Here is a 26,901-nt window from a genome sequence, read left to right on the forward strand (position 1 = left end):
GTGCAGCCAAGCAAACTCATAAGAGTATACGGTAACTTGCAAAACACCTTCTCTTTTAGGTGGCTGTTTCATTTTAAAAATGTTACGAGGAAAGAGGGAGAGGATACATTACCCAAGCAATGTCATGAGCAAGTTGGGAAAGAGATGGGAACAGAATGAGATTCCCGAATTCCAGTCCATTGCTCTTTATAGTCTCTAGGCATCGATACTATACATTCTAGTACAGTACAAATATTGCAAGTAACTGTGGTCGTAGCGGGGAAGCAGTAGAGACAGATACAGACACATAGCAGTGTAAAAAAAAAGGCATCAGTTCTTTCTATGGGACCATGCTACTGAGTTATGTGTCACAGAATCACAAAGAAAGATATGCTGATTGTATTTGATAATTCTGGTAAATAGTGGAAAGCTATGTCTAAGTGAGTTTTTTCTATTTCAGTATTTTGTATTAAAACAATGATTAAAAGCAAGCATTTTCCTCTGAGATGTCATTTTTTCTTCATTATTATTTAACGAAGCATTATTGAAAAAAAAACCAAAAAAAGGTAGTGTAACCTAATAAAAAGGAAAAATACCGTATATTGTCTAAAATAACTCCCATCTGACATCTTGGAAATTTAACTATCATGCACAAAGTGGAATTAGACTGAACAGGGACATTTTAAAATGTGGCAACAGGAATCTGGCAGTTTTATGGGAACTTTAACAGGATAGAAGAAGGCCACTGGGCTATTAAGACCTATCTGTATTAACCCCAATTGATTTGTGTTCCACAAGAAAAAAATCAAAACAAGTCCTATATCATTATAAAGGGGAAAGGGAGAATTCCTAAAAAAGAAAAGGATAATACATGTTCTCTCTGTCTTGCTTAGAGAGAGAGAGAGAGAGAGATTCTAGTTTGCTTATCTTGGTTCCAACTTGGCCATTGTAAGGGGTCACCATCTAAACATGAAAAGTATGTCCACAGGTGACTCATGTCTACTACCATAACAAAACTGACCCTTGAGGATGGCAGTGCTATCTCTAGATCTGGTCTCTAACCTTTAATCTCTATGAATCTGTCATAGATTGACAGCAACTAAGAATCATCGCTTGCGTGTGTGAATGAAGTGTGGTCACAGTCCAGCTGTGAATGAATGACTGCTCAGGTAAGTGATAAACACAAGTACTAGCAATTATCCTATTATGGGTCCCATATGAGGAGAGGTTAAAGCGACTGGGACTTTTCAGTTTAGAAAAGAGGAGACTGAGGGGGGGATATGACAGAGGTATATAAAATCATGAGTGGTGTGGAGAGGGCCGATAAAGAAAAGTTATTTATTAGTTTCCTAAATAGAAGAACTAGAGGACACCAAATGAAATTAATGGGTAGCAGGTTTAAAACTAATAAAAGAAAGTTCTTCTTCACACAGCGTGTAGTCAATCTGTGGAACTCCTTGCCAAAGGAGGCTGTGAAGGCTAGGACTATAATAGAGTTTAAAGAGAAGCTAGATAATTTCATGGAGGTTAGGTCCATAAAAGGCTATTAGCCAGGGGATAAAATGGTGTCCTTGGCCTCTGTTTGTCAGAGGCTGGAGAGGGATGGCAGGAGACAAATCGCTTGATCATTGTCTTCGGTCCACCCTCTCTGGGGCACCTAGTGCTGGCCACTGTCGGCAGACAGGCTACTGGGCTAGATGGACCTTTGGTTTGACCCAATACGGCCGTTCTTATGTTCTTATGTTTATGTTCTTATCTGAAATTCACCCTATGGACATGTCTCCATGGCAGCCGAAATCAACATTTTGACCAGTCCACCGGGGATCAATTTAGTTAGTGGGTCTAGTGAAAACCCACTAAATCAACTGCTGATCACTCAGACATTGACTCTAGCTCTCCACCAGAATGAGATGAGTAATGGGAGTTGACGGGAATGGGTGTCTGGTATAATAGGCGGGGAAAGGCTTTGCCTTCCCAAACTGCCAGCCTGGCCCCGCCCATACTCATACTGTAGGCATTCTGGGGGTGGAGTGTTGCTGCCCCCAGCGCCCACCCTCCCCATGCTCTAGGGCTGGAGAGGCTGGGGCTGTGTGCCACCCACCTTCCCCATGCACCAGGTCATGGAGGCTTGAGCCATGCGCCACCCTCCCTATCCCTGCTCCAGGGTCAGGGAAGCTGGGACACATGGTGCCTGTTCACCATCCTGCCTTCCTACCCCATGCTCTGGGACTGGGGCGGCTGGGGATGCATGCTACTGCCCTCCTCCCCTCTCTGTAGTGGTGGGAAGCATGGCATGCTGCCCAGCCTCCCCCTGGTGGGGCAGTGGGGAGGCAGCTTGGCTTCCATGGGGGGGCAGGACCTCAATGTAAGGGGCAGAGATGGAGGAGGGGTTTGCCTCCCCCAGCCCTACCTTCACTGACCACCCATGTCAATGGGAGAGCACAGTGTGAACACTATGGTAAGTAGATCTAAGCTTTGTCTACTTAAGTTATGCTACTGTCATAACTCAAATTTCATATCTTAGATAGACTTCATCTTGTAGTGTAGAGCAGCCCTTACTGTGCCATCTGGCCAGTGTTGTTTTACTTACTTCACTGTGTTTATTTTGAAGCTGGACTATTTCTCTTATTCCCTAACCTCTCAAGAACACTTGCACTAGAACTGGCTTTTAAAATGCCTAAGAATCAATATTTTGAGGTTAATAATTTGGGCTATTCTTTTCCAAAAGGTGTTCATTTTCTTTTGTTATATATGTTAGCCCAGTGGTTCCTAAATGCTGGTCTGCGGACTGGAACTGCTGCCTGCCAGGCCATGCCCATGCCTTGACAAGCCCATACATGGGGTGAACACCTTCCCCCCCCCCCCCCCCAGTCTCTGAGCTGGTCTCTCCCACGGTCCTTGGACACCTCCCCGCCTTTGCCCATCTCAGTGCTGGGCAGTGGCTTCTGGGGGAGCAAGCAGGAGGCTGGCTCGCAGCACTTCGCCTGCCCCGTGGCGCACTAGGTGCTGCAGCTCTGCCCCTGTGACCCAGTGTTTACTCCAGCTCCTTTCCCCTCGGCGTGTAGCAGCGGCATGGCCTAGGCGGGACAGACACAACTGTTGCTGGGGCAGCTGTGGAGGGACCTCCAGGGGGACCCTGGCTGTTGACCGAGACCCCCTGTGGAGTCAGACCTTCCCACCTGCCCCGTGTGTGTCCCCCAGTCCTGGAGGTGAGTGGAAGCATCATGGCTTCTCATGCTGCAGCTGCTCCTGCCCTCCCCAGGGGTGCCAGCTAGGCAGGAGCCACTCTGCCCAGTTCATGTGTGGGGCATACAGGCTGGGGGGGGCCTAACTGTGCGTGTCTTCCTCTCTCCAGGGGTGGGGACTAGTGCAATGAGGGGGGGGACAGAGGGGAGTTTGGGGTGTCTAACTTGTTTCCCTCTGGCCAGAGTAACAGTTGAAGAAGGGAAGTTACTTTGTGTCTCAATGTTTTGGCAGGAGCAGAACAAAAGGCCTAGCTCATGTCATTTGCATGATAATTTCAAAGCTTACAGAGGTGTTAATGGCTCAAGATAAGAAAGGAAAGGATTTTTTTAACAGACTCTTTTTAGTGTTGCAGATATCTGCAAACTCTGATCTGTTACACCGACATGTATTGTGTGCGTACAGATGCAATGTAAAACAAGACATGACCTCTTAAAATTAATTACCATGATGAATGTGCAAATATGCAAATAAAATGCTACCCATCCGCCAGAAGTTTGTGAAAGGTGTTTGACGGTTTGTGGTATGAAAAAGGCTGGGAACCACTATGTTAGCCCATTCCTGAGATGACTCTTTGTTTTAGAATTCACATTAAGATCAAAGTCGCCCCACATTAGAACACCGTTTTTTAAAAAAATTGTTGATAAATATGAAATAGGTTGCTTCTGTGTTCACGTATGGAAAACAGAGAAGTTACAAAGAAAATCTTTAGCAATTAATCAAATATCAAAAGATCTAGTTCAACAAATAATTTGTGGGTTTTCTTCTCTTTTTAAGATTACTTTTCAAAAGCATATGGTACAGGCAGAAAGTCTGCAATCATTTACAGCTCCTGGCTGGCTTCTGCATCTCTGTAAGTGAATATCTTCACAGGCAACAGCTTCCGTATGTTCCATATTTTAGCACTGACCCTTCACAATAAGGCTCTTTGATACCAGTTCAAATATTTGAATTAATGTTCTGTGTAGTTGCTGAGGGTCCCTCTTGCAGCCTAAGTGTTTTGAGCCTACTGGCAATTAAAGTACTCTTAATTTATCGCCTCTTCACTTTCTCTACATTTTTTTAGTTCCACAAGTTACCATCATCTTAAAGTGGGACAAACCTTTAAGAGTTTTAATATTGCATCTGGTTCACAACCAGGCATTCCTACTGAACTTCTGAGTTTCTTAACTGCTACAGTCTGTGTCTATAATTATTGTTAAAGAGTAGCAATGTTAATCTTTCTAAATAAGGATATGCAAAACTGATTTAGATTAAAAAGCAATGAGAACTGTTGCTCAAAACCTGAACCGACATTTTTCCCCTTGTGTACAGCATAATTTAATTTTTGCACATCTGTGGTAGGTATATACTGAAATGCCTTACAGAAGCTGATTCCAATAGTATTGATCTTTTTAGATTGGCATATAAAAAGAAAATCTGGGCCATTTGTTACAATTGATGTTCTCATGGCACTTTTCATATAAGTAATAAGCCTGGTTTTCTGGCTTAGCTCTGCCTGCAATGCGCCTGGGCCCACCATGGTCAAAAGTAGCCATGCTCACTGCCCTCCTTTAATTGGTTAACCAGTTAAACATCATGTTTAACCAGTTAACCAATTAAATGGGATTTTACATCTCTAATGTTTACCTAAATTCCCACTACTACTAAACTGGTTGAACGCTTTTTTTTTTTTTTTTTGGTCTCCCTGCCTTTAACTTTTCTGTAGTTTTGCTGTGCTCTGTTAAAACACCTGTCATTTTATCAACCTAGAAGTAGGAGGACTGATCCCTCTTTTGCCCTTATCTATTTTACAGGGATGTTGTAATATGTAAGTAACATAGTATAACCTTGATTATTCAAAGGTCTCAGAAGACTCAAAAACCTTTGACTAATTGGGGTCTTAAGCATAGGTACTAGTTTAAGCTTGAAATCTATAGTCTACAAGCCTATGTTCAGGGTCTTCAGAGCCTCCTGACTCTATACACAGATTTCAAAGACTTCTGAATCATCTCGTTTATTAGAGAATGCCATGATGATGAACTCAAGAATGGCCAGCTACATAGCACTTCAATGTATAATTCTTTAACTGCTGACACTCACAGTGACTGAGCTCCCCCACTCTGCTATGACAGTCCAAGACCTTCTCAAATGTAGCTCCATCTTCTAGGACAATCAGATTGAGACAAGTCGTTGCAGAGACATTGCTGCCAGTCACTAGAGCTGGGCAAAATTTTGCAAGTAGTTTATTCATTTAAAAAGGAAGTTTAAGGACAACCAAAATTATTAGTGAATTCCATGTGAAATTGGAAAACAGTTTCAAATGGAAAAAAAAAGATTTTTTTATTGTCAAAACATTTCATTGCAACACTTTTGAAATTATACATACTGATTTTTATTTATGTTTAAAAAGGCAAAATGCAGGTTAAACTCAGCCAAAAGCCAGAACATGACTACTGGAAAATAGAGGAGGAGCAGAAAAAAACATTTTGTTTGAAAGGTTTTTTTTGGAGGGGGGGGGGGGGGACAAAATTCCATTTCAGGTTAACCTAAATCAAATATTGAGAAAAGGGGATTTTTCAGTTCAGTTACCAAATCAAAAAATCAATTATTTACTCAGCTCTATTGGTCACCTAAAACACTGAAGTGTGTTGACTTAGACAGCTGTCAGTCTTCTCCATGAGGTTTATAAATTTTAGAACAATGAAGAGATTACAATGCACAGACTCTTGTGCGCTGAAAACCTGTTGAGTTGGCCAACCATGGGCCAGCTGTCTGCAACCAGGAGAACAAACTGAAACAAGAGGAAGCAGTCCACAAGAGAGCAATGTGCCAGCCACAGCCACAGTTACCTGGAATTCCTGGGAAATAAGACCCACTTTTTAAGTAGGAGGGGTTTTAGACTATTGAGTTTCAGATAATTGTGACTGCTTTGCACTTTGAGATAACTGAATATGAGGCATTAAACAAGTGCAAATTATTAATTAGTCCAATAAGGTCAAAGCAGAAGAATAATGGAAATCTTGTGATGAAGCTTATTCTAATGAGAATGCCAAACCCAAAAGTCTTCAGATAAACTACCAAGTTTTTTGGATGTTCATTCAAATTGAATGTGTAGAGGTTCATAAAACGTTAACTTAAAATTGATTAAATTAGCCATAAACTTTGTTTGTGTAGTCATTCATAATAGGAATGTGGAAACATGTTGAGCCTAATTTCTAGCCCATTTAGACATCATAGATCCAGAAATTTGACTCCAAAACTGATGTTACTTGTTTTGCACTCTGCTTATGAAAGACCCAAAAAAGAGTGAAGAACAAGCAATGACAAAAACAGACTAAAAAGGAAGCAAAGACAGTAAACAAAATGACAAATAAATAAAGAGACTGTGAAAAAGGGGGAACGAACACTAGCCAAAATACTGGTTAAAGGATATTTCGATGAATCAGATATATTCAAATCACCTTGCCTGAATGAAATTCACCCTACAGCACTAGAGAAATTAGCTGAAGCAACCACCAGGAACTCATGGAGAATGGATGAGATTTGAGAAGACTAAAGAAGGGCAAATATAATATTTATTTTTTAAAAGGGAACAAAGGGGACTTGGGGAATTATAATCCAGTCACCTGAACTTCAATATGTGGAAAGATAATGGAACGTATAATCAAACAACCAACTTGTAAGCATTTGGAAGATCACACGGTGTTAAGTAATAGCCAACATGGTTTACCATAAGGTCTGTGCATGAGGTATTAAAAAAAGTATTCAAAGTAGGGATGTTAAATACTGAGTAAGCCCGGGGTCAGCTAGGGACTCCCCCGCCAATCCCAGGCTCCATGCAGTGCTGCTGCTTTGAAACTCCACTGGGATCCCAATGTCAGGCTCCTCGCAGCATTTTAAAGCGCAGTGCCCCGTGGAGTCCTGGTTCAGCTGGGGACACCCCAGCTGGCCCTGAGCAGCATGCAGCGCTTCAAAGTGGCAGTACCGCATGGTGCCCGGGGTCTAGTCCCATGCAGCACTGCTGCTTTGAAGTACCCCCACCGCTTCCTCCTCCCTTGCTGTCTCTTTCTGATAAAGGCAGCGAGGTGGGGGAGCGACTAGTCGACTAGCCTGTCAACTATCCGATAAGTATTTCCCGAATTCAAAGAGTAATAATCAATGGTTCACTGTCAAACTGGGAGGCTATATCTAATGCAACGCACGGGAAGGGGATCAGACTTGGGTCTGATATTACTCAACATTTTCATTAATGATTAAGATAGCAGCAAAGAGCTTACTTATAAAATGTATGAATTGACACCAAGTTATCTAGGGGTTGCAAAGGAGTATAGTACTAGAACTCAAAACAACTCTGACACTTTGGAGACTTGATCTGAAATCAACAGCATGAAAATCAGTGAAGGCAAATGTGAAGTAAGAAGGAAATGCACAAACACAAAATGAGCAATAACTGGCTATGTAATAGTAATGAAGAAAAGAATGTGCAGTGGATCACAACGTGAATATGACTAAAAAAAGTGATGTAGTTGCAAAAAAGGCTAATATTATGCCAGGGTGTATTAATAGGATTGTGGTACGTAAGGCATGGGAGGTAAATGACTCACTCTACCCAGCACTGGTGAAGCATCATCTAGATTTCCGTGTTAAATTTCGATCAAAACATTCTAAGAAAAGTATGGACAAATGGGAGAGAGTCCAGAGGACAGCAACAAAAATTATAAGATTTAGAAAATCTGAATTATGAGGAAAGGCTATAAATGGATATGTTTGGTCTTCAGAAAAAGAGTGAAATGGGACCTATTAACAATTTTCAAGTAAGTTAGAAAGAAGGAAGAGATAAATTGTTCTCCATGTCTACTGAAGGTATGAGAGGAATTTATCAGCTTAATCTAAAGCAAAGGAGATTTAAGTTAGACATTAGGAAAATGTTTCTAACTGTGATGAAAGTGGAACAGGTTGCAAAGGGAGATTGTGGAATCTCTACCACTATCTATCTTGTTCCTAAAAACTTCCAGACAACTGTCAGTAATGGTCTAGGTACACTTTGTCCTTCCTCAGCATGGGGAGTAGACTAGATGACTTCTTGAGGTCCCTTCACGCCCTACAATTGTATTATTCTAAAGGGGGAGGAGGGAATTATAATGAAAACAGTCTCTAACACATAAAAGCCACCATTTCTGCTAAATAGATTTTACTCCTGTTCTTCCTTCTTTAACACTTTGCTGTGGCACAAACTACTCTCTAGATAGAATAACTTTGCTTTCTTTTCTTTGTTCAAATGTATTCATTTTGGTAGTGCTGTATTTAAAGACAGGGTAATAAAAGGCTTGAATATGCAAACGTTAATCTAAGATTCTCTTTGGCACTTCAACCAAACCAGGATATAGAAAATGGATGTACTTTTTCTTAGGCCCAGATTCAGCAAGGCATTTGACCCCATGTATTACTTTAGGCTCAGTTCAGCAATGTAATCCAGCATATCTGTAACTAAGTGTGTGACTTCAGTTGGCCTGCTTTTGTGTTCATAGTCCTGGAAAGGGTGACAATGCCCCTTTTTTAATGTTTTCAGGCTGAATAGTGTTCCAGAGGAATCTGAACTAAACTATCACTAGAATGCCACAAGATTCTCCCATTTCTAGCTGAAAATTCCTACCTGTAGCATACCTGTCGCTGAATTAAGCATTAATTAAATAACACAACTATCTGGTCTTCAGTCTTCAAAAGGGCTCAAGTGTGTGGCTTATATGATGCCCACAAAGCTAGGAATATTTTGGTCAATTTAAACCATCCAAACTTTGAGGTCTGGTTTTCAAAGGTATGCAGCACCCACAGCTCCCACTGGCATTAATCTTAAGCATCATTACCTTACACACGGTGACAAATTGCTGATCATTCCCAGCTCCCACCACCAGGTAGCCATCCTTAGTTTTGAAAGCCTACAAAAACAAACAGAGATATCAAATTATGACTAAAATATACTGCATGTGACTATCTTTCAAGTTTTCACCCTTTAATAAATTTCCAAAGATCTTTCTCAAGTGAACCATTATGCTCAGATTCAATTTATGGTTTTATAAAAGCAGTTCAAAGTGATTGATGGAGAAAAAAAAAATCAGTAATTTAAAGAAATTGTCCGTTTGATTTCTCCCATTCTGGCAGGTCTTCTTTCAAAGGCTCACAACACATATAGATTTATTTTACATGTTACTCATCTCCTTAGTACAAAGATATGTAGCTTGGCTGTAAGACGGTTGAATTACACCTATGATTTGTGCAAGTATGTGGAAAAACCTTTTTCACAATGTATATGACCTCTATGCAGAACACTAGCACAAACTTGGGGCTTACATGGTACATAAACCTTTCTGATGATTCTATACATAAAAGTAAACTTCACCCTCTGTTCTCACGGAACAATTTTCTTATGCAATATTATGGTCTGGTCTATGCAGATTTTATATCAATGTAACTATTTTAGTTAGGGAGGTGATCTTTTTAACCAAAGTAATTACATCAGAACATCCTCTAGTGCATCTAATTACATCTAATTACATCAAATTATAGGTACCTTACATCAGTGGTTTTCAAACTACAGGTCATGACCCAGTACTGGGCCATTGAATGTCAGGCACTGAGTTTCACTGCTGCAGTAGGATCAGGTGACCAATGGGAGTGCTAAGGCTACCTGCCTTCCTGGCACCTAGGCTTAGCTCCTAGGTGTTGTGAGATGGGGGTGACAGCGCACAGGACTCTTCATACTGCCCTGGCCCCAAGCACTAGCTCTGCACTCCCATTGGCTGGGAACTTGCTGCTTGCTGCCTCTGGGCCACAACATGATCTGTGGTGCCAGGCGAAACAAGAAGCCTGCCTTAGTATCCTGCTGCACCGCTTACTGGGAACCGCTCAAGGTAAGCCCCTCCTGCCCCAGCACTGACCCCCCACAAAGCCGGCTCCCACTCCTACACTCAAGGCTCTCATCCTCAGTCCCACCCCCCGAGCCAAACTCTAGTGAACTTATATTGGGTCACAAGCATGAATAATTTTTTTCAACTGAAAACCACTGCCCAATACTGATGTAGTCATGGGTGGTCAGTAATGTAGGCAAGGGAAGGCCTTCCCAAAACTGCCTACATGACCGACTGCCTAAGGCTGGGGTCACTGCCAGGGAAGGCTAGAACTGCAAAGCAGCAGCTCGGCTCCATCTGGCCACCGAGGAACTGCAGCCCAGCTCCCTCCAGCCCCCAGGGAAGGCAGCCCAGCTCAGCAGTTTGGCTACTAGGGGACGAGGGAGAGGATGGGGCCACGGTGGGGCAGCGCAGCTTTCCCCAGCTGCTGGGGAAGGCCAAGCTGAGAGCATCATGATAGCCCCAGCTTTCCATGTAGCCAGGCAGGTGGGTGGGTCTTGATTCAAGGGGCGGGGCCTCAGGCAGAAGGGGCGGGGCTGGGTCTTGCCTTCCCCAGCTGGGCTTTCACCTGATGCCCATGGGTATAGTTTATTCCCCACCACACAGAGAAACTAGTTATAGTTGCATAAAGCTCCCTTATACTACTGTAATTGCATACTTCAGGGGATGTAGCACTTCAACTATAACAATACAGTTAAAAGTGTTATAAATGTGTGTAGGCAAAGCGTAAACTGCTTAGACACAAGGGACAACAGAACCACACTTGCTTACTGTCTCTATAAAAATTCACTTTCTAGCAGAAAGAATTAGACAGATCAAAGAGAAAAGTATTATAAGTATTAATCAACTTTTTAGTTGGATAATTAGCCACTTCGCTGTAATATTCTCACTTATAAAATGAGGGCCAAATGCTGTAGGCTTACTTGGTTTCAAGCATTCAAAATGCTGATTTGGCCCTAAACTAATAAAAATATCCAGGCATGCAGAATATATTTAAACTGTTTTTACTGCATGTTCAGCCTGAGAAACAGACAATGAACACAGAGAAACTTTGGGAAAAAGAACATAGAAAAGATTGTCAGGCTTCACCGTTCTTTAACATTTATTATGTTAACATTTATTTATGCAGATTTTAGTCTAAGAGAAACAACATACTGCAGTTATCAAGCACTACTTTTTTAATACAAAAAAACAATAACTAAGATTCCGACTTTTTTTTTTTTATCAGCAGTTGTATTTATTATTTGGAATACTACTGTGATTATAAAAAACACACACCCTTCAGTGACAGGATGAGTCTATTTTAGCAATCTCTCCATCCACATAGCAATATTTCTTGGTTGATGCCATATACGTTTTAAACTAGTCACACACCCATTACACAATTTAATGTTTAATTTCTATGTGCTCTTTGTGTGTATAGAACCCAGTCATTTGTTTTATACAATCACACACTATTTCTCTATTAATGCAAACCTTAGTTCTTTGCGATTTCTAATCCTGAGGTCTCCCCTGGTGGCACCATTAGATATAGAATACATACATGCACACTGAAAAGAACTTTTCTTGTAGAGAAAGGTACACATTGCATGAAAGATGACATAACTGCTATAAATACATATTTCAAAATATTCTAAAAATCAGCATTTTGGCTAAAACAAAGAGTTTAGTGCTTATCAACTATTGTCTCAGATGCATGCAATCTCTGTAAGAATTGCAGTCACATGACAAACCATACAGCAGTATTAAACATGCATTCATACCCATAAACTGCCAAGACAGCGGAAGTCACTCAATATTTAAGAGGGTACAGTCATTGGCATTTATGCTTCAGTGGCTTGATGATATGTGTGGGAAAACTGATAATTCTTAATTGTATTGTATCTTTAAAAAGCAAAAACAACAGTCGTGTCATCCTTACCCAACAAAAAATAGTGTCATCATAAATGCAGCAGTGTCTTTTTGCATGAAGCTTACTCAACTTTCTTCAGCAGCTATTTCTGAGCATCCCATTACACAACAGCTGATTATTTGCCAGTCATTGTTGCTGATAAAGCAGAAACTTTCAAATGTTATTAGCACAGCACTGATGCCAACATTTAAGAATGTTAACAATGATTTTATTCATTGCTCATAAATGTACACACACCGCAGGTTACCGCAGGTTACCGTCTGGTCACAGGAAGCTTTACTATCGTATTATACAAAGGAGATTCAGGGCAAAGTGCAAACAGATTTTAATGAGATTTTGTTTTGATAAACTGCTGTCTATCACATTAAATCATTTCAAATTAGTGCAATAAAAGGCATTTCATACAAGGCACACAAGGCAAAAGTCTTTTTTCCTCCCCTATTTTTGGAAGAATGAAGGCTTGTGATAGGATACCTGACAGCATGACACGAATTACATGCAAACTACTACTCTAACTGTCCTGAGTTCTAGGATATATAGTAGGTAAAGACAAGAAGAACAAAATTACTTTAAAAAAAAAAAAAAAAAAAAAACAGGAAAATTATTTCACAGAATCAGTGGAGACAGAAGATGGGAGAGACATCCAAATGCAGGCTTCTCTACATTGCTTGCAAGTCCAAGGAGCTTCTGTGAAGACAATCTACTTGATAAGAGATTTATGTTCAATGAGATATTTACATTGCACCAGCACATGCAAGTTAAAGGCCAAATTCTAAAAGGTGATGAGCATGAATTCACAACTCCCATTGACTCAGCACCTAAGTTCCTTGTAACCTGAGAGCTTGGGTGACCATCCAGGAGAGATTCAAATGCCATCTAGCTGATTAACAAAGCTCCCTCAACACCCACAGCTGGCAGCATGTGTTTCTAGTGGTGGTGCACATCTGCACATGCTTTGGTGCACATAGCAAAATTTATTCTGTGCACGGATGGAATAATCAGAGGGAACACTGCTCAGAACCTTTCAGAATTTGACCCTAAATGCTGGTTTATGCTATGAATATGTGAGAATGTGTGTGCTTTCATTGCTCTAAGACATTACAAGAAAAATTCTAGACCAAAGCAGTTTAAGATAAGTTTAGATAAACATCTAATTTTTGCATGTTTTCCTCAACCAAATCAACAAAACTCTTGGTGACTGACCATTATTAACCCTTACTTGTTTGTAATTGGTACTTTTTAAGACAGAGATATCTACATGATTATGCTGAAATTTTTAATTTTTTACGAAATTATTAGTTACTATTACTGAGCACAAAGTTCTTGCAAAGGTTCCAATTCAGGAAAGCACTTAACTAGATGTTTAAATCTGTTCCTATTCAGGACAAATCTTAAGTACATATTCACATCTCACTGACTTTAAATGAGAGATGGAGATGCAGTCACAGATGCAGTGGCAGCTCAGTGCATAGGTGGCCCCAAAAATCAGGATCAAAGTCGTAACGTGTCACCGAAAGGAGACTAGGAGAAGACATATGAAGAAAAAGGGGATGGGGGAAACATACATTACTGCAACCTATCCTGCTGAGGTGGCTGCATTCCGCGCCAGCTGGGTCACAGCAGTGCTTCCACATTCAACGCGGAGTATAGTAAATCAAGGTAATCTAGTCTAGAGAGGAGAAACACATGCATTTCAGGGTTCAAATCTTCATCAAAGAGGAAGGGGCAAGGTTTCTAGCTAGAGGAAGATGGAAGAAAAGTATTTGAGAGCCAATGCTATCTGTTTGTTTAGGGAAAACATAAACAACAAATAGTCTAGTAGCATCTTAAAGACTAACAAAACATAAATAGATGGTATCAAGATTTTCATGGGCATAACCCACTTCTTCAAATGACAGGAGTATGAGAAGTCCAGATACAAGAATAAATAGGGGAAGGAAAAAAAGGAGGGGGGGAGAGAGACAGCCAGTAGCTAGTTTGATAATTACAAGAGGCTGAGAAAAACAATTAGCACCTCCATTGGTTGGTTGGTTAAGTCATTAGGATGTGGAAGATAGTGGGAGAGCCAGCCAATATCCAGGTTAGTAAGTCCAGATAAGGCCATAACACTTCACAGTACATATATATTCAAGAAAAGATGCCTCAGATGGAAGGGGAGGAGAGTGGCCCAAATCACAAACAGAACTTCAAAGGGTCTTTCCCTTCTGACCTACACTACTTAGTTCTTGCCCAGGATAAGTTTGACCCAGCCAGTGTTCTTATTTATATTACAGTAGAATCTACAGACCCCAACTGAAACCCTAGCTTCATAGAGCTAGGCACTGTATATACACATAGTAAGGGACAGCCCCTGCCTTAAGCTATGGCTACACCACAGAGTTTACAGTGGTGCAGCTGCATCACTGCAGCGGTACCACTTTAAGCTGTTGAAGGTAGCTGCTCTATTCTGATGGAGAGAGCTCTCCAGTTGACTTAATTAATCCAACCTCCTCCTCCGACCCCACCCCCAGTGAACAGCAGTAGCTGTATCAATGGGAGAAACTCTCCTGCTGAAAGAAGGCCATCACCACCAGCGCCTAAATCACTCTAACTTATGTCACTTGGGGGGGTGAAGGAGGCTTATTTACACCCTAAGCAACAAGTTATTCTGGTGCAAGTAGTAATGTAGACATAGGCTCAGTAAGAGGCACTGGCTGTGTACATGAATGCAGCACTTGATTAATGCAAACGGTTTGCTCACAAATTTTGCAATTTTGGAGGCTCCTTTGAGAATCTAGCTTCAAGTGATTTGGACCATAGGAAAAAAAATGACCACTTTGTCTTAAATTTATTGCATAAGCTGTCTTCAACTGCAGTTTTAAGTTACCATTGTGGTATATTTCAGCCAAAGCAAAGGTCATTTAAGGACTAGTGTTCTCTAGTCACAGTACTTCATAAAGGCTGCAATTAACAAGAAGGTGATGTATTCAGAAGTTGGCTGACCTATGCAGAAGCCCTTTTCAGCTGCCAACCAAAAGGATCTACAGCATGTGTTCTTTTTCCTCTCTCCCCCTCAGCAACTTACATTTCCATAAGTTATTACAGAGCAGAAGTTTCCCAGTCACACTTCTGATCCAGAAGTACAGTAGCCCCTTAAAGGGGAGAAAACCTGCCACATCTTTTCCACACCTTTACACATTTCTTTGAATGAAAGCTCCAACTGTACTTCAGCATCAAGAAACTCCCTTCTTTCTCTCTAATGGAAAGGGTACCCCTCTTGCTGCTAAGTGATACCTAATTACACTGTAGCAAATGGGAATGAGACCAAGAAATCTGGCTAATGGTAGTTCTGAGCAGTGTATATAAATCATGCGGACCACACAGTTTGAAACTCTTTGCCTACATTGTGCTCTCTTGTAGTAAAAGCAAACAGACAAAATAAAAAAATGTAAATTTCACAGTCTTGAGCAATGTAGGCTGAATGCCCTCACTTAGCAGACTAAAGCAGGGCATTTGGCATATAAACAAAGAACTTACCTTTTTTTCCTTTTTAGATTTCATATGCACCACTTGGCTCTCCCTCCCCTGCCATGTTACAGCATGAACTATTCTGTCACATCCCCACTAACAGCATAGTTTCCTGGACTGTGCAAATCACTGAGAATCAGGAGGCCTTAACTGCTAAGAATCAGATCCAATTACTTGCTGTGTAGCCATCAGGCCCACAATTTCATAAGAGTGTACTCATTTGATGGGCCTCAATCTTTGGGTGCCCAGCTTGATACACATGTTTATCAAGAGTTAGTGATCACCACAATTCCAAGTAAAGTCAGTGGGAACTGCAAGTGCAAGGAACCTGTGAAAATCCGGTCCTACATTTCCTACCAGATAGTCTGCAAAATACATGATTATGTAAGATCCTTTCCAATACTAAGTCTGGTTCACCCTTCACCCATTGCTTCCCACCATCTTGCACCACTGTCATTTTTGTGTCTATTTTTACACATCCAGAGTTTGGAGAAAGAAGCATAAAAATCAATCTTTCCACTTGTGTGTATAGTTGTTTAGTAGTATCTGTAGCCATATTTTTATAATGCTATGTATGGATAAGATATTAACGTGTGTACACCAACTGCTGTGTCACATGCAATTTTTATTACTGTTAAAACTTTACTAATGTTTACATTGCAAAAAGGGATCACTTGCATTCAGGATTACAGCACATATAGAAAGAACAAGAAGAAAAAAAAAAGAGAGGGGAACCCCAAGCTCCCAACTAAGATGTCCACTCAATATTCCTTTTTGTTTCTACCTTGAAAATATACTGCCAGCCCCAAATATTCAAAAATCATGAGTCACGGCCACAAAATATTCAGAAACTGGCTTAAAAATTAAGAGATTGTTTAAAACAAATACATTTGGGGTTCTCTTTATTTGACCTCTTAGTTTCTGAGTGCATAGGATTTACTCGGTTCACATTTTCAAGCATTTCTCCACCACTATGAGGAACATTTGTTTATTTAACTAAAGCTGAGATTCTCTGCTCCAGGAGCTTTAAGTAAAACAGTAAATACCATGAGAATCACAATAACATCACAAAAGTTGGCAATGCTACACATGTAATAACCAGACATGTGTTTGAGTCAAACTGCTCAGATACAGACCTGATCTGAGCAAGATCTGAGGTTTTAGTTTAGGCTCATTTCTAGCAATAACAGAGATTAAATGTGGTGCTATCAAGACAAATAATTTCAAAGAAAATGTTAGAGATAGGAAGTGAGGAAATCTAATTGCCATCTCTGTTTTGTAGACATTGTTCTTACATTTCAAAGTTTGTGCAGAAGAGTTTCAACATGAGGTTTACAAAATTAGTTTTCAATGCCCTAAATGATTTCATCTCAATCCTTTCCTCGGTATTATAAACAGATCAGTTAGGAAACCTGCTCAGTGAGGAGAATTTCATAATGGTTACTTTATAATAGTTTTATTCATGAAATGGAGCTATGTTTCAGGCTGTCTATATGGTTTTAGGCTTGAACAACCACCTCGGGGAGAAATCTGTTGGCTTTTTTTTAATATTTCATTCATAAAAAAAAGGACAAATACAAGAGCCCAGCTCTAAACATAGATAAAGAATCTCATGTTCATAGCCCAGATTTCTCCCTTTCTGAATGGAATATAATACTAAATTCATCAGACACGGTACAGTGCTGCCAGGTATAAACACTATGTGAAAGAACAGTGAATGGCTTAAAAGTGGAAAACCTGTTCAGTTTCACAATTATTTCTAAAATATGAGCAAACCTAAATTGTGCCCAAATTAAAAATAAGCTCTTGGATATTGTAAACATGCACCAACTGTTTTCGATGGCCAAGAAATAAAACACAGTGCATAGGATCACATTCTCCATTGCAACATTAGTTTTCCATTAGCTTTTCAACAATAAATTTACACAGACACACATGCATATGCAAAGTAAATAAACTTTAATCACAGTATCACGCTGGAGCCAATGTAATTAAGGTTATGTCAGCATTTCCATTTAAGCAACTATTTTCAGGAGGTTTATGGCATGGCCATAAAAATTCAGTTAGGTTGAAATTAAGCAAACAGGGTCTTATACAGTAAGCAATATTTAAGAAAAAATGGCAGACACACATACAGCAGGCATTTGCTACTTATATGGGAATTAAAACAGAAGTTTACTGGTTTTACAGGGCCCGGCTGAGCTATTTTTAAAATAATATTTTCTGCAGTGTTTACAGTAATCTCTCTCAAGCCTGAAACCAAACTCTGTTCTTTACCTTTTTATCTCTCATACAATAGTTATTTTAGAATTTCACATTACATTGTGGATTGCTGATATTGCTCTTTTTGCTTTAGAAGCAAAACAAAGAACAGTGGAATATTCATGATGAAAAATAAAACACATACAAGGACCAATCCTGACTGGGGCCTTACGTTTTACTGTAATGCAAATAATATATCGTTCTTGGACCTTTTAAACAAGTATAGATATAATCCTGGTTGGTCAAAATTGAGGTCATCTTAGTATCATTTGGAAGGCAATTCACCAAATTCTGCTCTCACTTTTCCTAGTGTAAATCTGTAGAAACTTGACTGATTGGATCTGAATTTATACAGGTATAACTGAGAACAAAATTTGGCTCATTATTTTTGCTCTCCACCGCTGTTTCTTGGCTTTCTATAACTGAGTTTGGAATTAAAGGACGTTTGGAATGAATTTTAATATTGAATATGATCCAAACAACCCATACTCCGCCAACCAGACTGGCATTTCAAGGTGGGAACCAGATGTCCTAACACAAGCAATCCAAAACTTACAAAATAAGCCAGCCAGTTGAATTACTTTAAAGATCCTGCTTAAAACAGACCTTTTAAGAAGAATCAAAATGCAGGACTATGTAGCACTTTAAAGACTAACAAGATGGTTTATTAGATGATGAGCTTTCGTGGGCCAGACCCACTTCCTCAGATCAAATAGTGGAAGAAAATAGTCACAACCATATATACCAAAGGATACAATTTAAAAAAATGAACACACATGAAAAGGACAAATCACATTTCAGAACAGAAGGGGGATTTGGGGGAGGGGAGGAAGGTAAGTGTCTGAGTTAATGATATTAGAGGTGGGGAAAGGTAGATGTCTGTGAGCTAATGGTATTAGAGGTGATAATTGGGGAAGCTATCTTTGTAATGGGTAAGGTAGTTGGGGTTTTTGTTCAATCCCCCCGGAGAGTGTAGAATTTTAGCATGAATGACAGTTCAGAGGATTCCCTTTCAAGTGCAGATGTAAAAGGTCTTTGTAGCAGGATGCAGGTAGTTAAGTCGTTGAGACAGTGTCCTTTCTGGTTGAAATGGCAAGAAATTGTTTTTTCTTTGTGATCCTGTCTGATATCTGTTTTGTGGGCATTAATTATTTGGCGAAGTGTCTGAGACATTTGTCCAATGTACATAGCAGATGGACACTTTCGGCACATGATAGCATAAATTATATTTCTGGATGCGCAGGAATATGTGTTCTTGATCTTATAACTCACTTGGTTAGGTCCAATAATGGTATCAGCAGAATGAATATGTGGACAAAGCTGGCAACGGGGTTTGTTGCAAGGGAAGGTACCAGGGTTAGTATTAGTGTGGTATGTCCTGTGGTTGTTGGTAAGACTCATCTTGAGGTTAGGTGGTTGTCTATAGGAGACTATGTGTCTGTCTCCCAGTTATCACCTCTAATACCATTAGCTCACAGACACTTACCTTCCTCCCCCCCCCCCCCCCCCGCATCCTCCTTCCGTTCTGAAATGTGATTTGTCCTTTTCATATGTGTTCATTTTTTTAAATTGTATCCTTTGGTATATATGGTTGTGACTATTTTCTTCCACTATTTGATCTGAGGAAGTGGGTCTGGCCCACGAAAGCTCATCATCTAATAAACCATCTTGTTAGTCTTTAAAGTGCTACATAGTCCTGCATTTTGATTCAGCTACACCAGACTAACACGGCTACATTTCTATTACTTTTAAGAAGAGGTGTGGAGTGCTTTGTAGTCTTCTCTGACAAATAGCCAATCAAAAAGAGTGGCACATTAAATCATACCACTGCAGGAAGGCAGAGGAATCAGAAGATAGTGAGGCTCTTCTCAATCTCCCTAATTAAATAAGTGCTTAGGTCTGCTACATGAAACCTCATTTACGTTCACACCAAATTTACATGAGTGTGTTTTCTAATCTGGCCCTTTTACAATCTGGTCTAGGAGATTTTTAAACTAAATAGTACTGAAAACTGCAATCCTTCAGTTAACTCAGGGACAGAATGAGGAAAGGCAGAGCAAGAAACGTCCACATTACCCTGTAAACGTACCTCTGACCTATTTTGTCAGTCTCTCAAACAATAAATGATCTTACATACCATTCCATAGACACAATATAGTAAACTAAAAATGGATGCTCATAAAATTCAACCTTGACTCCAAATTTCCTTGATTTGTGGTTTTAAGTCAGACTCATTGGCATTTATTGCATTGTAGTTTGTTGAGGTTGAAAATACTTTATCTTTAATCAAGGATTTCAGAACGGCATTGGTCAGACATTCAGGATACACATTATTAAATCCTGAATTTGTGCTGAAAAATCACTGGATTTTCCCAAGCCTCATGCTAGTGGGAAGGATCAACACTATCTAGGTGAGCTGTCAAAGAAACCTTTTTGAGATGAAAATTAATTATTAAGGCTGGATTTTCATATGGATTTTCAGGTAATTAGATGCTTCTCTCTATTGCATATCCAGCCTAACTCATTGTATCTCTTTTCCCCTACATTATTTCATAGTATTTTAATAAATATAATTTTGAAAATGATATTATGGATTATCTTGCCTTTGCCCTACAATATCCATTTCAAATCCTATTTTATTTTAGTGTCCAATAACTGGGGAATCACTGGAGTTAGAAACCAAGGTGTTATGCAATCTGAAAATTTAGAATGCCAGCTTCCAAATATTTAAAGCATTGATCTTTAACTCTAGCATTTAAAAACTGAAAAACCATTTTAAAATGAAGTGGAGGAAAAATGCATATAGATAAGAAAGAAATAGGCATTTACACAGTTCTTTCCATCCATAGATCTCAACAAGCTTTACATATATAGTTAAGCAGTATTTGACCCTTTTTACAGATGGAAAATTGGGTTACATGGACTGAGACCTTGTCTATGGTAGGTGTTTTTTGCCAATATGGTTATGCAGGTTGAACCTCCCTGGTCCAGCACTCTCTGGTCTGGCAACATCCATGGTCTGACATGATTTTAGTTAACCAGATGCCTTCCAAATGATACTAAGATGACCTCAGTTTTGACCAACCAGGATTATATTTATACTTGTTTGTACAAGAATTAGATATTATTTGTATTACAGTAGAACGTAGAGGCCCCAATCTGGTTTGGTCCTTGTATGTATTTTATTTTTCAACACGAATATTCCACTGTTGTTCATTTTCTTATTAGTGATAGCTTTTGTTGTATCTCCTACAGTCTCCAGCTTACAAGTGGTCATCCTATTTTCCAAGATTTGTGGAAATTTGCCTTTCTTTGCTGAGCAATTTCTTCTACGGCATATCCCAGGAGTTATTTTCTTCATCCATATGGTCAACAGCATGTGAGGCCATTATGGGAGCAAGTGAGTTGATCTGGATTGTGATGCTATCACCATACAGAAAACAAGCAGACCTGGATGAACAGTCTACTTTGTCTCCCCAATGCATTGCTGAAATGATGGCATGGGTAAGAGCGAAGTTAATCCAGATAAAACACGGGGGACTGGCAATGTGTTTCAGGAAGGATCTTGAGGGTCACAGATAATTTCAGCGGTAATTTTTTAGGGTTTTGCCAACTTTTATCCTTCTGCTCCTGAAGTTGGGGTGGGATCTGTGGAAGACTGTAATTGTCCCTTAAATGCTAACCCTAAGGGAGAGGGCTTGACAGTCTCAGTGGCAAGATTTTTGACACTGAGAATCACTTTTTGATTGGTCCAACAGACTCCGCACATGTTGACATTTAGAGCGCACAGACTGCAGAGATGTATGACTGGTTAAAGAAAGACAACTAGGAAACTAAAGAAGCTAGCCAGCTGTGTTCAGAGGAGAAAGGCAGCAAGATTGGAGGGCTTTTGTTTTTGTTTTCTCCTTTTAACTTGCAGATACTTTACAATGAAGAACCCACAATGGGAGGAAAATGGTACATCGCCAACAACACTGCTAATTCTTCTTCTGCCTGCACCTGTGGGGCCTCTTGCCAGGCAGGCATCTGGATCCTAGGGACTTCTACTCAGATCCTGGTTTGCACTTTCAGGGAATGCTGCCTGAATGTGCCTGCCACAGCAAGCCAGTAAGGGGGAACCAAAGTGAGGGGTTCAGTGTGCAGGAGATGGTTGCTAAGGAGTGGGATAAGGATTGGGGTGAGGTGGGACTTGGGAGGTAGGGTGCTGGAGCAGGCTGGGAGTGGAGGTCTGGCCAGGAGGGAGGTGCAAGAGCGGGCTGAGGGTGGGGTTCTGGAAGGGTGGGAGAGTGGACCGGGGTTGGAAGAGCTAGGCGGGAGGGAGGACGAGAGGAAGGGATAGGAGTGTGGGGACTGACCTTCAGGGGAAGTGGGGGGCACTTACCTAGATCTGCACTCCCTGAGACTCCCCGCTGCTCCCATTGGCTGAAATCTGGCCAATGGTAGCAGCGGGGAAACCCTCCCATGAGCGGTTTCCAGCACCACATTCCCCCTGCCAGGGGGAAGGTGAGTGGCAGTACTTGGTGCCGTGCTTCTCCCCAACACACTGGATCTGGCCCACAAGGCTCAGGGCTTCCCCCCACATAGATAATATATTTGAATGAAAAGGGGTTGATGTGGCTATTAAAAGGCTTCTTCACTGACAGAGTCATTGTGCTTGTTGATTGGTTATTTTTTTTTAAATTATCACAGCATGATGATTGGATGCTTTGCACATGCAGCTGGGCTTCAGCCAATCAGAATCCTGGCTGGTTCAACTATCCATGGGGTGCTGAAAGTAGTGAGTAACTAAGCGCTTCCAGAAATGCGAGGGGAGTAAAAAGTACAATATTTTCTTAAAAAATGACTTGAGTAAAAGTCGAACTACCACAAAACTAAATTACTTGAATAAAGTACAAATACCAAAAAAAATGTACTTGAGTAGTGAAACAAAGTATTTCTACTTGGTTACTTTCCAGCTCTGCTCCCAAGGCTGAGGAGCTCCCAGCCACTGCATCCCAGATGAAGAGATAAAGGGGAATGGTGCTTGGGGACGTTCTGAGGGGCAAGGATGCACACATCTGCCAATGTGACCCGATGTTCTGGGAGGTGTGTTGCCTGCCTGGAGCCCCCATCCAGGACATCCTAGAAAGGCTATTGAGTCTCATCTGCTTCTTTTACCACTACCCTAGGCTGCTCATCAGCGTGAGCACTAATGATAGTGACAGGTATGACCCAAAGCAGATCAGCAGTGATGACGGGGCTCTGGGAGTCAGAGTGAAGGAGATGGGGCTGTAGGGGGTGTTTTGTGCATTGTCCAGGTAAAAGGTAAGAATAAGATGCACATTTCTCTGCAGGCAAAGAAATGTGCATCCTGGAGATAAATACATGACTATGCAGATTATGTCACCGAGGGGGCTATGGCTTTGTTAGCTATGGGATACTGTTCCAGGAAGGAGGACTGCTGAGAAGACATGAGGTGCATCTCACCAAAAAGAGAAAGAACATCTTTAGATACCAATTCACCAACCTATGGAGGAGAGTCCTAACCTAGGCTCCAGTGAGTGGCAGGTGACAAAAGCTCACAAGTAAACATTAAAAAAGTCAACCGTAACAAGGGTTAGAGGTTAGGGAGGGGGTGAATGGAAATTAAAATATAGGAAATTAATAGACTCTAGATTAAAAAAATGCAAAGAAGTATTTCTTCACACAATGCATAGTCAACCTGTAGAAACTCATTGCTAGGGGATGTTCTTAGGGCCAAAAATATAACTAGGTTAAAATAAGAAGTAGAGAAGTTCATACAGGATAGGTCCATCAATGGCTTATTAACCTCCAGAATAGGGCTTTATTCTGGAGGATCGGGCCAGTCTAGACGCTTTTTTCCGGCTTTTCCCCAAGCCAGAAAAAAGCGGCGGACATCTTTATTTAAATCCCGCGGGGGATATTTAAATCCCCCGCGGATTTCCCTATTCTGAAGTTGAAAATTAGCATGCCCCTTTCGGAAAAGGGGCCAGTGTAGACGTAGCCGTTGTAAATGTGAAAACAGGAGACAATGTGAGTAAAAGTGATCGTGAAATAACAGATGTCATGATTCTAAGGAAACAGAACAAAAGCAGCAGAATACAGGCAAGGGACTTTGAAAAAATCAGACTTTCACAAACACAGACAACTGGTAGGTAGGATCCCCAGGAACATTAGCTAAGGGGGAAAAGAGTTCTGGAGGGCTGACATTCTCAGAGAAACAATATTGTAGGAGCAACACCAAACTATTCCAAGGAGAAGGCAAAATAGGAAAAATCAAAAAAAGCTACTATCCCTCGAACAAGAGCTCTTTATTGAAATCAGAATCACAAAGGAATCCTACAAAAAGGTGAAACACTGCTAAGGACAAGTACAGAAGAATAGTACAAGCCATAGGGACAAATCAGAAAAGATGTGGCGGAAAGAAAAAAAAAAAAAAAGAGAGAGAGAGAGAGAGAGAATGTGAAGTCCACTACTTACTGGAGAAGCAGAATGACTCATGAAATCAAGAAGTTTAGGTAGTCTATTACCAATTTTCCTTCAGTCTGGACTAAAAAGGTTAACTGTGACCTAATGCTTAACACAATATTAACAACAAGGAGGAAGGAACATAAGACAGACTAGGGAAAGAACAGGTTAAAGCAGTGTTCCCCAAACTTTTCAGCGTTTCGTCCCCCCTTAAATCTGTCCAGTTCTCCCTGGGACCATGACATAGACAGAAGTAAGGGGGACAAGTCTGGGGCTGGGTTTGGTGTTGGGGCCAGAAGCTGAGCCATGGCTAGAGGCAGAGGCTGGGGACAGGGACAGACCCATGGCAAGGAGTTCGGGATAGAACTGGGGTCATGGCTGAGTAGCGCTCATTCCCTATGGGGCTGGCTCAGGCCCACCATGCTCTTCCCCAAATACTCCTTTGTATCCTTTAAAGGGGGTGCACCACCATGTTTGAATATTCTTTAACCCTGTAGTCCTTAATCTGCAGGGCCTGACAAGATTCACTCTTCAGTGCTCGGAATCATTAGCTATTATTTACAAGAACTCAGAGCATGGATGAGGTCCCCGAGGACCAGAGAAAGCCAATCATAGCACCTATTTTTAAAAAGGAGAACATGATGGCCCAGGGAATTATAGACCAGACAGCCTAACTTTGACACATGGAAAGATACTGGGACTAAACAATTTGTAAGCAAATAGAGTAATAAGTAATACTCGGCATGGATTTGTCAAGAACAAATCATGCCAGAACAACTTAATTTTCTTCTTTGACAGGAGTATTAGCCTACTGGATGGGGGGAAGCTGTGGATGTGATATGCCTTGAAGGTTTAGTAAGATTTTTGATACAATTTCATCTGACATTCTCTTAAGTACACCAGGGAAATGTGGTCTACATGAAATTACTATGACAGATACGACAATTTCCTGCAATATTCTTGGAAGACCTATTTAATAAAGTTTAAGCATCTTTGAGGTCCACTGTATTAATTAAATGAACGAGTTATGTATTATTGTGGGCAGGGCTTGTACGTAATCTGCTTATTTAGAAAGAGCTGTGTGGTAATTTGTAACTGTGAGTAATTATGCTGTTGATAGCCTCTGGAGAGAAAGTAAAGTGCAGACACTGGCCTTCTAGGTGGTCTGGCTTACTGGAGATATCCAGTTTAGGCAGGGAATTAAGCAGTCTGGAAAAATCCTGGTCAAATGTGAGAGAGATGTGGGTTTTACACAAGAGAGGTTGACAGCTGAGGAGCTGAGTATCGAGAGAGCATAGATGCTGGAAGTAGGAGTACTGCTATACCCCTCCACCCCGGCTCAAAGTGGTTTACAAAGTTTACAGTTTGGTTTAGTGGCTCTCAGCACCCCTGCTCTACAAACTGTTCCACTGCTAGAGAGGCTGGCCTTAGTCAACCATGAGAGAGTAAAGGTCAAGGTGGAATGAAGGTGCAGATACTCTGGAATTGTGACAATTACTATAAGGAGGGTGCATGACTGCTTTAAATAAGGGACATAAAAGGATAACCAGTTAACTGCTTACCAGTATAGCCAGTTAACCAGCACCTGGCCTGACTGGAGCACCCTCTCCCTACCCATGGCACACTGGGTGGGATGCTGCTCCCAGCCTGGCTGTGCCCTCATATATTGTTTAACTCATTAACATTCTAAATGAGATTTTACATCCCTAGTTAAATAACCAGACTCAAAGAGAGTTATCAATGGTGCTCTGTCAAAATGGGAAGACATATTTTGTGGGTCCCACATGAGCTGCCCTTGTCTGCTTCAGAGATAAAATGTGCTATTTATTATGTATTTTGATGTGCTGAATTCAAATATGACAATTAAAACAACTGATTGGCTACTGTTTCCAAGATATTTAAGTTGTTACATTTTGTAAATCTGTATATTGTGTAGATAGAGTTTTAATCATAAATTGTAAACCTAGGTCTTTTCATGTGTTTATGGTTGCTTTACATGATAATATTTCACCTGTCCTGTTTATGTAACACTTTAAAAATCAGCAAAAGGGTTATATAAATAAAATTTATTATGAAACAAAAGGCAAAAAACTACTATGTACATAGTTTAGTCCTATTCAGTGTCTACTCGGCGCTTCTTGGCTTGTCTCTTGTATTCATTAAATGGAGCATCTCTTGTCACTGTACAGCAATAGTCTGCAAGCATTGATGGGCTCCAGTTGCCCTGATAGCGTTTCTCCATTGTTGCAATGTCCTGGTGAAATCGCTTGCCGTGCTCGTTGCTCACTGCTCTGCAGTTCGGTGGAAAAAAATCTAGATGAGAGTGCAAAAAATGTATCTTTAGTGACATGTTGCAACTAAGGCTTTTGTATGCCTTGAGGAGGTTTTCCACCCACAACCTGTAGTTGTCTGCCTTGTTGTTTCCGAGAAAATTTATTGCCACTAACTGGAAGGCTTTCCATGCCGTCTTTTCCTTACCATGCAGTGCATGGTCAAATGCATCATCTCGAAGAAGTTCATGAATCTGAGGACCAACAAAGATACCTTCCTTTATCTTAGCTTCACTTAACCTTGGAAATTTTCCATGGAGGTACTTGAAAGCTGCTTGTCTTTTGTCCCTGGCCTTGACAAAGTTCTTCATCA

At 40.7% G+C, this 26,901-nt stretch overlaps 1 protein-coding gene across 3 annotated transcripts in view; it reads right to left on the reverse strand.

Moving 5' to 3' along the window:
• Positions 1-26,901, reverse strand: part of SUGCT (succinyl-CoA:glutarate-CoA transferase) — a 473,567-nt gene that overhangs the window by 262,764 nt on the left and 183,902 nt on the right. For all 3 annotated transcript variants that reach the window (XM_075921728.1, XM_006124080.3, XM_006124079.2), the window contains one exon: positions 9,069-9,140. In XM_075921728.1, the coding sequence (XP_075777843.1) occupies positions 9,069-9,140 (72 nt within the window). The remainder of the gene's footprint in view (positions 1-9,068; positions 9,141-26,901) is intronic.

Source organism: Pelodiscus sinensis, chromosome 2 (genome assembly GCF_049634645.1).
Source record: "Pelodiscus sinensis isolate JC-2024 chromosome 2, ASM4963464v1, whole genome shotgun sequence".
NCBI lineage: Eukaryota > Metazoa > Chordata > Testudines > Trionychidae > Pelodiscus > Pelodiscus sinensis.